Source organism: Parasteatoda tepidariorum, chromosome 2 (assembly GCF_982258835.1).
Source record: "Parasteatoda tepidariorum strain Cologne lab strain chromosome 2, Ptep-v5.0, whole genome shotgun sequence".
Lineage (NCBI taxonomy): Eukaryota > Metazoa > Arthropoda > Arachnida > Araneae > Theridiidae > Parasteatoda > Parasteatoda tepidariorum.
Window position 1 is genome coordinate 46709660 of NC_141756.1, and position 16492 is coordinate 46726151.

The 16492-nt window shown below is 25.3% G+C and overlaps 1 protein-coding gene across 1 annotated transcript; it reads right to left on the reverse strand.

The window, feature by feature from the left end:
- On the reverse strand, window positions 1-16450 carry LOC107442820 (cysteine protease ATG4B). Its single transcript, XM_043042325.3, has 14 exons — window positions 16187-16450; window positions 14797-14877; window positions 13636-13731; window positions 13195-13266; window positions 11908-12006; window positions 11479-11577; window positions 7558-7630; window positions 7068-7147; window positions 4292-4518; window positions 4086-4164; window positions 3860-4005; window positions 3165-3221; window positions 2387-2498; window positions 1-422 (listed from the first exon to the last, which is right to left on the reverse strand). The coding sequence occupies exons 2-14, from the start codon at window positions 14861-14863 to the stop codon at window positions 325-327; spliced, it is 1305 nt and encodes a 434-aa protein (XP_042898259.1). The 5' UTR covers window positions 14864-14877; window positions 16187-16450; the 3' UTR covers window positions 1-324.
- Between the last annotated feature and the right edge of the window lie 42 nt (window positions 16451-16492).

Consider the following 16492-nt stretch of genomic DNA (forward strand, 5'->3'; position numbering starts at 1 on the left):
TTTTAGTCATATAAATAAAATTTAATTATAAAAGTTACATGAATATATATTTACAAGAACAATATAGATGTTGAAACATAACACCATAACTGATCATAACAGAAACAGCACAAACGATTGCCAGGAATAAATTAAAGCATATCAATTATATATTCTTTTATTCGATTAAAAAAATAGAGGAAAAGCCTTTTCGAATGCTTTGCACTGCACAAAAATCTTATCACAAAAAGCTATGAGAATCCAAATTCGATGCTTGAAGTACAAGAGAAAAAAAAAAGACAAAAATAATTATAAGAATAATAATACAAAAGATTTGCTTGAATATTAATTTTCTAAATTTGTCAGGCACATCAAGGAACCAATACTTTCAAATTCTTCATCCGATATGTTGCTAGCATCTTCATCTTCAACAAAAAAGTAATCTGAAATAAGTTAATAAATCATTTAATTATAAAATCTAAAAAATTCTATATAAACCAAAAAACCAATTAAAATATGGAAATATTAACTTGTTTAAATAACACAAGATTTACTTGTCTTTACTATAAATATATATATATATATATATATATATATATATATATATATATATATATATATATATATATATATATATATATATATATATATTAATATATATATATATATATATATATATATATATATATATATATATATATATATATATATATATATATATATATATATATTAAGTAGTAATTTTTACTAAGTAGAAGTCATTTATAATTCATTAACTTAAAAGAAAATTGATCTGAATGTCATGTACAAGTTCGATTGATATCCACAATCAAAACAATGTTACTTAAATGTTTTTTCATTGTTTATAGGATAAAATATGAAAACAAAGCAAAATTAACTTTATTGGGCTTACTTAATTTTTGAACATTAGCTTTCCTAATTTTTGAGAATAAAATCTAAAAAATTCTATATAAACCAAAAAACCAATCAAAATATGGAAATATTAACTTGTTTAAATAACACAAGATTTACTTGTCTTTGCTATATATATATATATATTTTAAGTAGTAATTTTTTCAAGTAGAAGTAATTTATAATTCATTAACTTAAAAGAAAATTGATCTGAATGACATGTACAAGTTTGATTGATATCCACAATCGAAACAATGTAATTTAAATGTTTTTTCATTGTTTATAGGATAAAGTATGAAAACAAAGCAAAATTAACTTTATTAGGCTTTCTTAATTTTTCAACATTTTATATTACAATTACATTCTGTTTTTGTTGTTTATGTTGCATTAGAATGATTGCCTGGGATTTAACTTTAATGGTGTTTGAATGACATTACTGGTGCATGCTCACACTACCACAATTTAAATAGGAGGGCAGATAGGAATAGTAATTATCCAGTCTTCTAACAAGTAGTTGACTCTTCTATTTCTAAAATCAACTCGGACATTACATTAGAGTGGACTTCAAACCACAAAGACACAATCGGCGAAAGTAAAATTAGTGAAACACATAGCCTTTAGAACAGGGAATTAAACCCCAGCCCAAGCAGTGGTATAGGCAAAGACTGCCCACAGTAACAACTAAGTGACAATTTTCAATTAGAAGTTCAGCCACAAAAAATTAAAGCTTTAACATGTATTTAAAAAAAGATTCACAAATTATAAACTATACAAAAATAGTGATCAAATTAAAATCTTAAATGACTGAATACAGGAGCAATGTGATATATAAATATAATTTTAAATTAATTGTAGTTAAGTTACAATCTTGAGTTACAATCTTAAGTTACAATCTCTACAATCTTACAATCACAATTAAAAATAAAAATCTAGATAATCTTTAATACTTATTTTTCTATCTTAATACTTTTTAATGTAGAAATAAATTTGATTCTACAACTACACAAAAATTTTAAATGGGACTTAATCGCTAAAATAAAGTGAGAGAGGAAAAATTAATTTAACAGAATACAACATCCAAATTACAAATTAAACACATTTCTTGTTGCAGAAAAGTTAAATCTAAATTATCGAAACTAAATTTAGCTATTAATTCTACACTACATTGAGAAAACAAATGACACTTATTGTTTCATAAAAATGAATGCATGTATTACTGATTCTTCACTAAAATAAAAATTAGAGAATAATATACTTTTCCAGACAAGGAGAAATAGATATTAGGAAATAGAAATTGAGACAAATATGAATAACTATGCACAATAAGGTTTAGAAATAAAATAGTTTTAAATAATGTACCATTTATAATTAGACATAATTCATTGATTAAATACACTTTAATGTATGAATTTAATATGAGAGATGCTTAACATGCAAAGTAATTCCTAAATTGCTCACAAAACATAAATAAATATAAAAAACTAATTTTATATACCTAAGCTGCAATTACTGCAATTTAAATCTGGTCGGAGATCCAGAGGTGGCCAATGTTTAGGACGCTCAGGAATTATTTCAAATAAATGCTGTTCGCCTGGAATAACAAGTAGCTGAAACAGAAAAAAAAACACATAAAGTTTAAATAAAGTGAATTAAATTTTTTTTATGAAATGTCATTAAATGAGTTCCAATTTGTCAAAAATGACTAAAAAACTAAATGAAAGTTCAGAGAAAAATATGAAACAGTTTATTCTAGACATATAATACATGCAATTCGTTACAAATATCTTTACATAACTTGTTAATATAACCAGTTGAAACTTTATAAATGAAACTGTAATAAATTATCTTTTTAACTAGGGATCTTTGTATGGTGTTTTTATGTCTGGCTTATAAAGCTAATGACAAATTAAATGAAAAACGTCATCCAATTTAATTGTAATTTCACAGCAATTAAAAGGAAGAACTTATTTTACTTTAATGAAATTAGCAAGTAAACATACATTTTAAATGATAATGTATTAGTTGATGGTCAATATATAATTATTTTAATTAGTGTTACGCATAAATGATATTACTTTTTACAGTGCAATATTAAAGTTACAGTCCCACATGATGTGACATTTCCAGCTTATTAATTTTTTAAGATTATTTAGCCATAATTTATATTTAAATTTTTTTATATGTTTTTAAAACAAGACCAAAAAGCAATAATAGCCTTAAAAGAAGTTAAATGCACACAAAAGCTAATTAAAAGGAAATGTTTGTTTCATTACTTGTTGAACTTGTTCACACCAGTCATCAAAATCATCTTCAGAATGGAAATAAAAACACTAAAAGAGAAAATACTACACTAAATTTCATTGATAAAATTCTTAAAAATGAAATGTAACAAAAACAATTCAAAGTAACAAACATCAATAACTTTCCAAAACAAATTTCATGTTACTTTCAATTTCTAGAAATAACTATGACAAGAACACCAGAAAAGCTCTTGATATAAAAAACTTTTTCTAAGAACATAAAAGATTAAGAGAACAGAAATTTAATAAACATTATCTCCAACAGAATAAGATAGAAACATCAGATGCATAAGAAAAGTATTTATAAGTTTAAAATAAATTAGCAAAGCATTTGGTTTCGAAAAAAAAATTTAAAAAGCGTAAATATATAAGAAAAGTTCACAGAATAAATAAATAAATAATAATAAAAAATAATGGTACATAATAATAATAAAAAATAATGCTGACATACATTCAATATACACAGATAAACAGTTTATGAAAACTACATAGATTTATTGAGTTTTTTAATTTTATTTTGTTCTTATCAATAATTTGTGAATCTGGAACAAAATTGTTCTTGAACTAAGCTCCTCACTTTTTTTTAAAATCTGATTTATTTTAATACTAAAAATACTGAGATACAAATAAGAGCATATATGAATAATAAAATAAAAGTTTCACCATACCAAGGAAATGGATGGGTCCATGTCATTTATAGACATTCGTTTGCTGCCACCAATTGGCACATGATAGGAACTATCATCAAATTTATGGCCATCAAAATTTACAGTTGGTTGTGTAACATGAGGATCTAGACAAATTAATTCATCACCTAAAAATATAAAGATAAATTATAAATTTAGAAATTATTAGACATAACACTTATAGAGGCGAAAATAATATATTACTAACTTGTATAACCAATAAACCATGTGGCATGTCTGGGTTTACCCCCAAGAATTCCAAGACTTTGCTTAATTTTGAAAGAATTCTGAAAATGAAACGTCTATTAATTTGTTGATTCTAAAATAATATTTTACTTAACAATTATTGAAAATGTTTCACAACTTTAAAACATAAATTTTATGTGGGACAAATATATAATATCAATAGCTTACTTTGATACTTTTTGTGTACACCGGATTAAAATTTGATACTCCTAATCGCAATGGAATGAAAAGAAGCATTGGCCGCCATGAAGATGATGGTTCTCTGTTAAGAACAGATGACATTGCTTGCCATCGCTGACATCTATGAGACTCACAATCAGTATACCAAACGGTTTGGCGAGGCATTGTGAATGGACTTGATGCTAATGGTTCTGGGTGATATCTACAAAGTGTTCCTAAAACAAAATAATTTTTTCCTTTAAAAATTCAAGACAGAAATATTTTTAATACGCTTGTTTACAAAAAACTGCGGACAGAGAAAAACTAACTTATCAAAACTAAATTGAAAAATTAAGGTTTGGCAAATTCTCAAATGAAATTGTGATGCGCCAGTTCATTATGAATCCATAATTCTAAGTGAACAATGGGTTTGAAGTCTTCAGCTCCAGTTCCTTCACCTTTCCACTTTCAATCATAGAGTGTGCAACTCAAATTTTTATTCCGTACATATCACTGCATGGAATTTTAAAATTGAAATAAAATACCCTTCATGTGCAAATAATTTTCAGGACTTTAAATATTGAGGTCTTTGAGTATTACAACAGAGATTTTATCCATTTTCAGTTGAGCCAGGATATAAAATTCTGGTTACTGGTGTCCTCTTAGTTAGCTTCTGTTGGTTATAAGCCGTTGTCAGCACACCGTGAAATTTAGCTTTACCCCCAGAGCAGAATTCATTACATACAAACCTTCTGATTTACAAATAAGTGTGCCAGCCTCTGAATCAATACAAAGAGAAAATTTTAGAATATGGAAAGATACCTAAATGCATTTTATACTGATAGATAATGGTCAGTCATGTTTAATCAAGTTGGATATGAGATATTGTAAGTAAAGGACGAAGATGGACACTCAGAAAAAAAAAATTCCTGGATTTTTCCAGACTAATTTTATTAAATTTGCCTGATTTTTGTAACCCATGGCATAATTTTTATCATTAATTAAGAGATACCTTATTCTTATATTACAAAACACTTATGCCATTAAGGTTGAAAATTAAAAAAATGTATTACTTTTTTTTTAGGAGATTAACTATTTTGGAGGGAAAAAAATTAGACTTTCACGCAAAAATTTATTTATTTTCCTTGATATTTGAAAAATTTCAGCTAAATTCCCAGACATTTATCTGATTTTGCCAGATTGATAAAATTCACTGGCCTTTCCTTGTTTTCCCTGTTCCCTGGTCGCCTTGAAATGTGACATTATTACATAAAACTACAGTAAAAATTCGATATTATTTAAATTGCTAATTAATATCATACCTTATAAATGAAATGAAATTCACCCCCATTTCTCCCAAACAATGAAGTAAAGTAATAGAAATAATAAGGTTATTCCTTATTAAGCATGGCCTGGCAGTTAGTAAGTATAATTTTATAGTAGATAATCAAATTTTCACATTTGTACTATTATTTTAGTATATTTTACTAAGAGATGCTCAACAAAGATCATACAATTTACATTTTTCTGCCCTTTTGACTTGCAGAAGCATAAGACTGAACTTAACGAGTTGCTTACGTAATATTGAATAATAAACTCTTGTTTATACTATAAATTAACCCTAAATAGTATTCTTAAAATGCATTCCTGATTTATGCCAGCTTTGCAAAATTGAGCAGTCACCACAACACTTAAACATCTAAGTTAGCAAATATTAAATTGTGCTCTTTATATTTTAACAGAAATTTTAGAATGTTTTCCTTAAGTTACACTAATTTTATTGTAAAAGAAATATAAAAATAGGCATGTTTTCATTTATATAGCCTGAGTCCAAGGGCGCCAGCAGCGGGGTGCAAGATGGTGCACTTGCACTTCCTGGCTTTTTTTTAAAAACAATTAAAGAGATACAGAAAAACAATTTTGTTATAAAATTTTTTATTAAAAATATTTTTATTCAAAAACAAATAATTAAGTAATTATTGATACATAACAATTAAAAAATTGTCTAATTAAACAAGAATTGTAATCGTCTTGTTTGCTGTCCAAATCTTTTTATAACTTTTTCAATGAATTCTGAGTCATCTTTGATTATTTTCTTATGCACACTGAGCATGCACAAACTTGGCAGATATCTAAGCTATATTTTTAAATTTCTTTTAATAAAATATAAATAATATTATATTTTCCATTAATTATTTAGTTTAACAAAGGTGTATAACAGAAACTGACTTCTCCAACTGTAAAACTTCATCAACACAATAAATACCAATGTTAAGCATGCACAAACACGTTAGTATACAAAACTACTGTTTGTAGTTATTTGTGTTTCAAAGTCAGTTGCTATGCCAGCGCCATCAATACAGTTTCTAGTGGCAAAATTTACAAGTACGAGAAATTTGTACTTTTTTTAAATATCTTGTTAACAATGAAGAAATGTATGATGAAAAAAATTAACAGATGAAAGTATATGTAATAACAGAATATTTTAATTATTTATTATTTTTTGGAGGGGGGTAGTTTGTTTCGAGGGTTGCACCCCCTTTTATATTATTCTGCCGGCGCTCTTGCCTGAGTCAAATAATTAGCTTCAGAGTAACACTGATATAAGTTTTGTTTAGTTAACTAAGGCTAAAGGCTACATGAATACTAAGAGCAAATCAAAATATTCTTTTTCAAAACTATGGAAACAAGTGATCTAAGTTAAACACAATGAAGGGATCATACAGTGTTTTGGCATAAAAAATTTAGAGAATAAGACCATTATCATTTTAAAAATTATACATACTTATATCTGACTGAATCACAGAATTATCAAAAGCTACATGGACAGCAATACTACTCCATTCATCATACATGGACAACTTCCTGGAAAAAAAAATAATGTTAAAAATATCTTAAAGTGTGATGAACAGTTTGAATTAAGTTGATTAAAAGATTTTGTTTCAAAAAGAATTGGTAGAAATAGCTTTTTTTAGCTATAAACAAATGACAGAATGAAACAGAAAAATTTTTTTAATTAAAATTTGCTACATTTTCTATAATTTGTAGTATAAGGTATGATGAAATATATTATGCTCAGAAACAAATTATAGATACGATAGAAAATCAATATGATAGCTATAACAGCAGGGGTATTTGAACAAAATAATTTTAATAAATATTCTTTAAAAAAAAGCCAATGAAAAAATATATTGATAAAAGCAACTACATACATACGAAAAATAGGATTAACTGCTTTAAAAGGAATGGATATGGAAATAAAATTTGATTATTACCTTAATACTTGAGCGATAGTGTTTGGTCCAAACCATTCCCCGATGGTCTTTTTTTCAGAAACTCCCATTTGGGCTAAAATGAGACATTAAGTTTAAGGAATTTCAACGATATAATTTAAGAACTATGAAGTTTATTGATTGCACAGAATACACTAAAAAAGCTTTACTGGAGATTTTCAAAATCTTTCATTTTAAGAAAACCAAAGAATTATGTATCACAGATGTTGTAGTCCTGGATAAAGTAATCCTTTTCAAAATAAATAATTTTTAACTAGCATTTGAAGATATTGCTTTAATTTTTTTTAATATAAGTTATTAACTGTCTCTTTAAATAAGATGCATTTTTTCCTTTTTGTACGAATGTATATGTCTTTTAAATTTTTGTTAGTAGTAGTTATCACTTAAGTCCAAAAATTAAGGTACAGTCACTTTTTTGAGGACAGCTTAAGAAATTAGGAAAAAAAAATCTAGCAAAAGTTACAGTCTGCCAAAAAAAAAAAAAAAAAAAGAAATATGGGCCACCCTGAATTGCTTTTGGTCTAATGATAAAATTTTCATATTCTAGGACTCAATGTTCATGCTTTGGGAGGTAGGACCTCAAATATGCTAATTAATTAGAGCAGAAGATGTCTTAAGTTATGAAATCGTACACAAAAGGTACTTTCTCTGAATAAACATACCATTTTTTCGACAGATTAGAATTTCTGATCACTAAGATATAGGGGGTAGTCGAAATCTGAGAAATATGGTCCCAATAGTTTGGTCAGGACATTACTCCAAAGTTTAAGCCCCTAAAATCTCAATTTTAGATTTTGCATATTCACCATATCTCGAGGACTTTTTAAACAAATTGAAAAAACTTTGCATATAGTTATAAAATTTATTAATCTAATAATAATTTTCAGTAAATATTAATTATTTTTTATTATTTCATTTAATAATAGTAAAAAAAAATTTGAATTGTAATGTATAAAATTTTTTACATAATTTTAAACTACATATTTTACATGGCAAAATACGAAATTTGAGCAAAATCGATTGAATAGTTCCTGAAAAACCGAATTTTAAATATACAACTTTTTTAAAATTTGATTTCTCAAGAGCCTTTCAATTAAAAATTTTTTCGACTATTATTAAATAAAATTATAAAAAATAATACATATTTACTAACATTTATTTTTTGCACAAAATTATGTTTGGACGAACAAATTTTATAAATTTGTGCAAATATTTTTCAATTCGCTAAAATGGTGAAATATGAAAAAAATAAAATTAACATTTAGAGTTCCAGATTTTTGATTGTTCTCCTGACCAAACTATGAGGACCATATTTCCCAGGTTGCAATTAACCCTTATATTTTGGGGGTCAGAAATCCAAATGCATAGAAAAAAAGGCATGTTTATTCAGAGAAAGTATGATTTTGTGTTTCATTTTGTAACTGAAAATATTGTCTGCATTAATTAATTAGTACAGTTGAGGTCATTCCCGTAAACCATTAAGATTGAGTCCTAGAACATGAAGATCTGATCATTAGATCAAAGTTTATTCAGAGTGGTCCTTTTTTCGTGGACTGAACATTAAAGTGCATCAAAGTATGACAAAAAGTGGTATAAAAAAGGTAATGGCACAATTGCAAAGTCCTCAGTTTATGGGCAAAATATCACAAAAATAATGCTACAAATCAGAATTTGTGAAAGACTTATTATGGGACATAACCTCCCTTCCTGATGGCAATACAGATCTCATGCTGTTTATAAGAATGACAAATATTTTTGATAGAAATACTCATTCTTTCATTAAGGTAGTTCTTGCCCCTGAGCGGTTTCTATAAAGAGGATAATAAAACAAGCATCAACAGATTTTTAGGGACATATATAAGATTATTGAGAAGTGCTGTCAGTTTCTAGTTAAATTTTATGGATGAAAACAGGTGGGTTAACTGAGGAATACGTTGAAGCTAAAAATACCAAAGGATGGTGTAGTTAACCAGACCTGAATTTTATAGATCATGCTTAAGGAAATTTTCTTCTAGAAACTTCACAAAATTAAGAATTAACTTAATAAAAAAGAGGGGTTTATTGCTCCAAAACATTAGTCAACTATTCAACCATCTTCAGAGTTTTTAATGAGACTGGCAATGCCATCAGAGGGTCAAACACCATATTAAACCCTTCCCAAGTGCCATATGATTACATAATTTTTTGACTGTCATGCAGTGATGCACAGTAATTTATGGTTTTAAGTTTATGGCTTTTTGTTATTGTTTTAGTTTTTTTTATACCTTGATATATTTCCATATGAAATTTCACTCAATTTGGTTCAGTACTTCCTGAGTTCTCCAAAAATGTTCTTGTTCCATAACTTATGGATGAGTGTATCTCTAATCAGTATACAAATTATGATGCCATTTTGTCACACTTTTTATTTTATTTTAATAAAGCACTATCCTTATTTAATGGGGCAACAATGAACACCTGATTTGATGTTGAAAATTAGTATTCAAAAAGTAAAGTGAAATAACTACACAAATGTAAAATCCTTTATTATTTTTGCATTAATCAGTGTTTGATATCAAATTATTATTAATGAAATACATAAAGTTGCATAGACATTACAACTGGTTTTTTCACTTTTATTTTATTGAAGTCTTGTAAGGAAATTTATTACAAAATTTAGAATCAAGAACAAATATTAAATAGTTCACTTTTTTGTAATCTAAAAACATTTTCTGACCACCACGGTGCTCATTTTACTTCAAACGACAAACAGAATAATAATCAAGAAAATGTAAACAAGAGCTTAAATAAGGGACTTTTCTTATTGGGTATTATGCTTTTATAATTTTGACAAATATTTGTAATAGATTTGTATTATTATGTAATAATAATTGTCGATTATTTTTTGATTTAATGATTGAAAATTATTCATTTTGAAATAAACCCAGGGAGGGTGTAGCTGAAAGAACAAAGATCAAAAGAGCATTTTATTCCTTTAAATTACAATGAGCAAGGGATACATGATTTAGCTAGCTGCAATAACTGTTAATTATTGCCCAGGATATAATTCTCTCTTAACTTTAGAAATTTAAACTGAGCAGGCCATGAGAAGTTAGAAACAGCTATTTTATAAAATTAAAAGATTGGAGCAATTATTTAACAGTTCGGAAAAAATATGTAAATGAGTTAGCAGTTAAAGAAATAATATTTATTGATAAAACTTGATTTCTGTTTGAATAGCATGATTACGGAGAAAAAGATATTAATGATTATGTTTATTCAGAAGAGTATTCAATGAAATAAACATTTAATGATTAAATGATAATAAATATGTAATGATAATAAATAAGTAATGACAATAAAATTTTAAACTAACTAAAATATCAACTTAACTATTAACATTACTTAAAAATTTCAAAAACTTAAAATAAAAGTAGAGAGAAATATCAAATTAAAATTTTTTTTAGATTCTAAGAAAGAATAAATATTTTAGAAATATATTCACTGAAATGTTAGTAGAAAATACAAATTAATTAATTAACAAAAAATTAAACCAAAATTTTTCGTTCGAATATTGTGAAAAACTACCAGACTGTCTAATCTAATCTTAAATCCGACTTGTTAAGGGGTAAAAAAAAAAAATGCTCGATAACTGTTGCCATTAAAGAAATGTAAAAGAATAGACAAAATAATCATATGATACATTTTTAGAACAATCTATAAAACAGGTCAATGAATACATACTTTTTAATTGGAAAATATATGATTGTTGGAAAAAAAAATTAAAAAAATATTTCAGCATATTTTTTACTTTATTCATTGTGAATTATTCAATTTCCGCAAAAATACATTATCAAATACAATAACAATTAGATTAATGAAGGTAAGACAGATATAGATACACACATATACATATATATTTACCAATTTGGTGAATGGAATAAGGACAATCTTTTTTATCTTGAAACATTTTTAAAATCTCTTTATACACTGGATCAATCACCCCTGGTGTCCACTGCCATCCTGTAATAATAATATATTAATGCCACTATATTAATATAACAGCCATCTGTAATTTAACAATATTTCAATTTTATTACAGAAATTCAACCACTCATTAAATTTTAAACATATTTTATATGCAACAAAAAATACATAGTTGATGCAGCAAAAAAAAAAAGTTATTTTACTTTCCAAGATATTTTTTGAACTTCAAAAATATTTATTTATCAATTCAATATCTTTTTTACAAGATAATAAATTTTTTGCAGAGTAATAACTTTGAAGAAAATTTTAACAAACTATCATTTTTTAAATTGTAACAGATTTTATTTGAATTCAATAAAAATGCACCTCTTCCAAGATGACGACAAATCAATGCCTCAGCCATAACCATTTGGCCACAACGTAGCATGCAACCCCAGTACTTATCGGTTTTTGGTCCAGTTCCACCTATAAGATAAAAGCAATTAGATAATCAAAATGGACTTTTACATGTAGATATTTGCAAAACTAAACAGTTCATGGTTTAATAAATATAAAACTTTTGAAAAGTATTTATGATTAAAACAAGCAGTTGTTGATGCTAGAACATCTGTCCCTAGTTGCTAAAAAAACAAAAATGATAATTCTATTAAAAATTGGAATTTATTTGTAATTTTATAAATGTTTATATTTTTCTTTATTTGTTTAAAAAAAATCTTTTTACATAAAAAAAAAACTTTTCTTCCTAGTTTTATCTAGTAAAGAACAAAATTTAAAAAAAAGAAAGTTTCTATGGTTAATGGTATTAAACTGTCTTGTATTTCTTAATCAGTAAAACAATATCTATTGAAACTTTAGTTTTAGCTTTTCAGATACGTAGTTTCTAGATCTGAGATGAGATTGATTTTTAACATTGAATTGAAAACATTCAGTGCTAGGTAAAAAAAACCTTTTAATTACATGGAAAACTTAGGTATTTATGACTTGTTTGCATATTTCTTATCTATTTAATTTTACAATATCTTCATCAATGTTTTTATATCAAAAACTTCTGGTTTCACTTAAAACTTTGCTAATTATTATTAAAAAAAAATTGTACACCTGACAGTTTTGAGCATTATGCACATGCAATTATTTATTATAAAAAAATTTTTTATTCACATACTTTCAGTTTATAAAAAAGTTTTTTATGTATAAAATCTTTGATTCCTAAGATGACATTTTATGAAAAATAAAAGTCAAAATTAATGAGGAAAAAAAATAAGTTTAGATAAATTACAATTGTAGATCATAAGCAATATTTGGTACAATTGCATTTTCATACAAAAAAAAAAAAAAAACATTCAGTTGAAATGTTATAACATAGATAAAAGTCAAGACGACTTTCACATTTTCATTCTTTATCGTAATTAAAATATAAATTTAAAAAAAAAACAATTAAACTTAATTTCATTGAACTAATCAATATGATAAACATAAGAAAACTGTTTATTGCAATGTTTATTAAGAAATTATAACATTTTGAGAACAATTACATTGTTATTATTTGTTAACTTAGCTGATTAACTTGCTTTTTCAATTCTTCGTTGATTTGAAATCTATTAATAATGATTAATAATTTAAATTTCATGAAAAATTATAAAATAAAAGTTATACCTATCGCAGGAAATCCACTTCGATAAGAAAACCATAATTTGCTTCTTATTGTACTTCTTAAATCTTCCAAATCTAATAATAAAATGCATAACATTATGGAAAAAAACTAATTTATGAAAAAAGTGAATTATAAAATAAATTCAAGTTAAAGAATCAGAAAAACAAAGTATTATTAAAATAATATTCACTATGGTTACAAATATTCACTAAGCATTATAAAAATAATATTCACAAAACAACACAGTGTCATGGTAACATGAAAACAACTCTTATTGGTGAATTCAGGGAAAAAAACAAACAAACTAGTACTTAAAACTTTGGTTTAATGATATTGTATGAATGTTCTAGAAAAAAGCACACCAAGAGTAAAATGGCATAATAAATAAACATCTAGGAAATTTTTTATTTTATTAGATATTTAATTATATTGTAACAATTTACCGTGCAATGAATTATATTTCTTGCCAAGAATCCATACATCATCTAATGAGAATGGGAAATCTGCACTATCTTTCTTACTATGAATAGATGTTTGACCTAGGTAAAAGTTAATGAAATACATAAATCTAAGGATCAACTTTATAATTTAGAAGAAGAAAAAGCAAAACAATATTTTAGCTTTTTTTTTCGTATTTAAAAGTTAATCTAAAAATTATACCAAACTTAATTGATATATTTTTTAAATACCTTATTTTGATGACATTTATATATATATATTGGATAATTTGAGAGAGATCGGTTGAATAGTTCCTGAGAAATCGAATTTTAAAATAAACAACTTTTTTAAAATTCAATTTCGCAGGATCTATTTTATCAGTTGCAATTTTTATCGTTTTATCCATTTATTTTTCACTATTACTATTCCAGTTTAGTTCCATCAATATGGCTTCTACTATGGCACAAAAATATAATATCATAGTGAGAATGAAATAAGGAAGTCTTATTATACAAAGTTTATAAAAGAATATGAACTTTTGAAATTAATGAAATCAGCTCGAGATTCAGAATTTGTTACTGTTCGGTTCATTAAAAGAAGCAAAGAAGTACTACTATCTGGGGAAAAAATGCCTATGAATTTTTAAATAAAATATCTATATAAAATATCTGTATGAAATATCTTTATGTCTATTTGAAAAAAAAAGATATTATTCAAATAAATTAATAAAATTAACATTTAAATATTATATATTACTATTATTGAAAAACCCTAGATTTCCAAAGTTTGCTGTTGAAAATAAATTATAAAATGATGCCATCACCATAATTAGAATACTTTGATAATTTAAAGTAGATTTGGTCTCATTAACTTCAAACAATCAAGTAAAAATAATTTTTACATCACATAATTCATAAGCAATTTATAATTACAACGAAAATAACTTTGGAGATAAAAAAAAATACTTTTCTAAGTAAATTAGCTTTTTGTAATTTAAAGATTAAATTCACTTTATTAATTCTTGTATATTAATTAAAAGAATAAACACAAATAATTACAATTCTATAAGAATATACACAAATTCTATTTTATTTTGTTATTTCTATTTTACGCTAATATTTGAAACATTTAGATGAACCAACATAAAAAAATTAAATATATATTACCATTTGCACTAGAAAAAAAGTTGTATAAATCCATGTGTAGTATATAAATTATTTCAGCTTTCCTCATATAAATCCATGTTGCTATGAGACAGACAGAAAACAATAAGCAATATTCTCCAGATTATTAATATAGTATTAAAACAAGGTAAATATTATAGTAAGTACATATTATTAAAACAAGGCACTAATTTGTTTTAGGGGGATAGAGCATCAAATATAAACCTAACATTTATTGACACCAATGATGCTTAATCACTTATAATTTATCATAATTGATTATTGGTAATAAGTGCTCCGAGTATTACGATAACAGATTCTTAAAATATTATAATATAGGTATGATGGTGAATGATACTTAATATATACTAATATAAGTACAATAGCAATACATTTGCTTATGGGCCTTCACTAAATTTAATTATGAATATTACTAAAACATTATTTTAAAAATGAAACATTTAAAATAATATTAAAAAAAATAACAGTTACTTTCCTAATTCAATAATTATTGTCTATTTCCTAAAAAGCAAATTTGAGTAAAATGAAAGCTTGGTATTTTAATCACAATGAAACATTATTATTTTCAATATTTTTATAACTAGAAATGGAGACATGTTTTTCTTTTATTAATAATAGAGGCTTACGTCTGAATCCCTAGCAGTTGCCCCCTTTATCTTATTCTTAGGCCTTGAAAATATTTTTAGTGAGTCAAATGAAAATGAGAGCCATAAAAAGAGAGAAAATTGTACACTTAAAACACTTTTAATTTTCAATGTTTGAACAACTACAGAGTGGAACAGATATTTAAATAGTAATGTTACATGTAAAATACACATCATTTCACATAAATATATTTACGGATAAAAAGTGTGGATAAATGTTGACAGCCAAACTCGCTAATAACAAACCCTGATTTAACGAAAAACCAGATTTAACAAAAAATCTAAAATACTTGGTTGGTATTATCTCGGTGCATTGCTTGCTTTTAACAAGCAAATCCCGATTTTAGCGAGAAATATTTTTTTTTTTAATTTATAAGAATTCCTATACTTCCACTTCTCCGGCTTAGTTAATATCTTCTTGAAAAAATTCATTTAACAATCTGAAGTCAATTGAAAGTTAGTGATGACTTTTAGGAACTAGTTAGTGCAAACTTATGAAATTTCTTTTTCAAATACCGACAAGCAATATCCTCTAGACCTACATTAATTTAGACATGTATCGTTGAGTTACTTCAAAATTATAGTGGATAAATATGTAGTTAGAATTAAAAATTATGAAAAATATCGTAAAACGTAATAACTCGTAGATGTGCTAAATTACAATGATATTATAATTTCACACATTTCTTTGTACAGTTTATGATCAACAGAATTAACTAATCACTTACTTTTTAATTTTTAAAGAAATATAATAAACAGGAATGACCCATATTTTTTGTATTTCAAAATAGACATATGTTCAAAATAATAAATTCTATAATTCTCTTAATTAATAGAACCAAAAAATTTAAATAAAAAATAATTAAGTTTTATAGATGACTAAACAGAAGTTAAATATTTCACAGAAAACTGCAAATAGTTTAGGAAATTCTTTGTTTATTTATCCTTGTCTATTTATATTTTTTTTTATTTACTACGTAATCGATTCCGATGAAAATTAAATATGTGTCATCTGATTCATTAAATATGTTATC

What these genes read in the sequence shown, in the direction of transcription:
- LOC107442820 (XM_043042325.3), bottom strand. Translation starts at nt 14,863, where the DNA reads ATGAGGAAAGCTGAAATAATTTATATACTACACATGGATTTATACAAC. An exon ending in AAGTGGATTTCCTGCGATAG is followed by an intron (nt 12,007 to 13,194) that starts GTATAACTTTTA and finishes TTTATCTTATAG; the next exon opens with GTGGAACTGGACCAAAAACC. An exon ending in TGGACCCATCCATTTCCTTG is followed by an intron (nt 3,222 to 3,859) that starts GTATGGTGAAAC and finishes TTTCTCTTTTAG; the next exon opens with TGTTTTTATTTCCATTCTGA.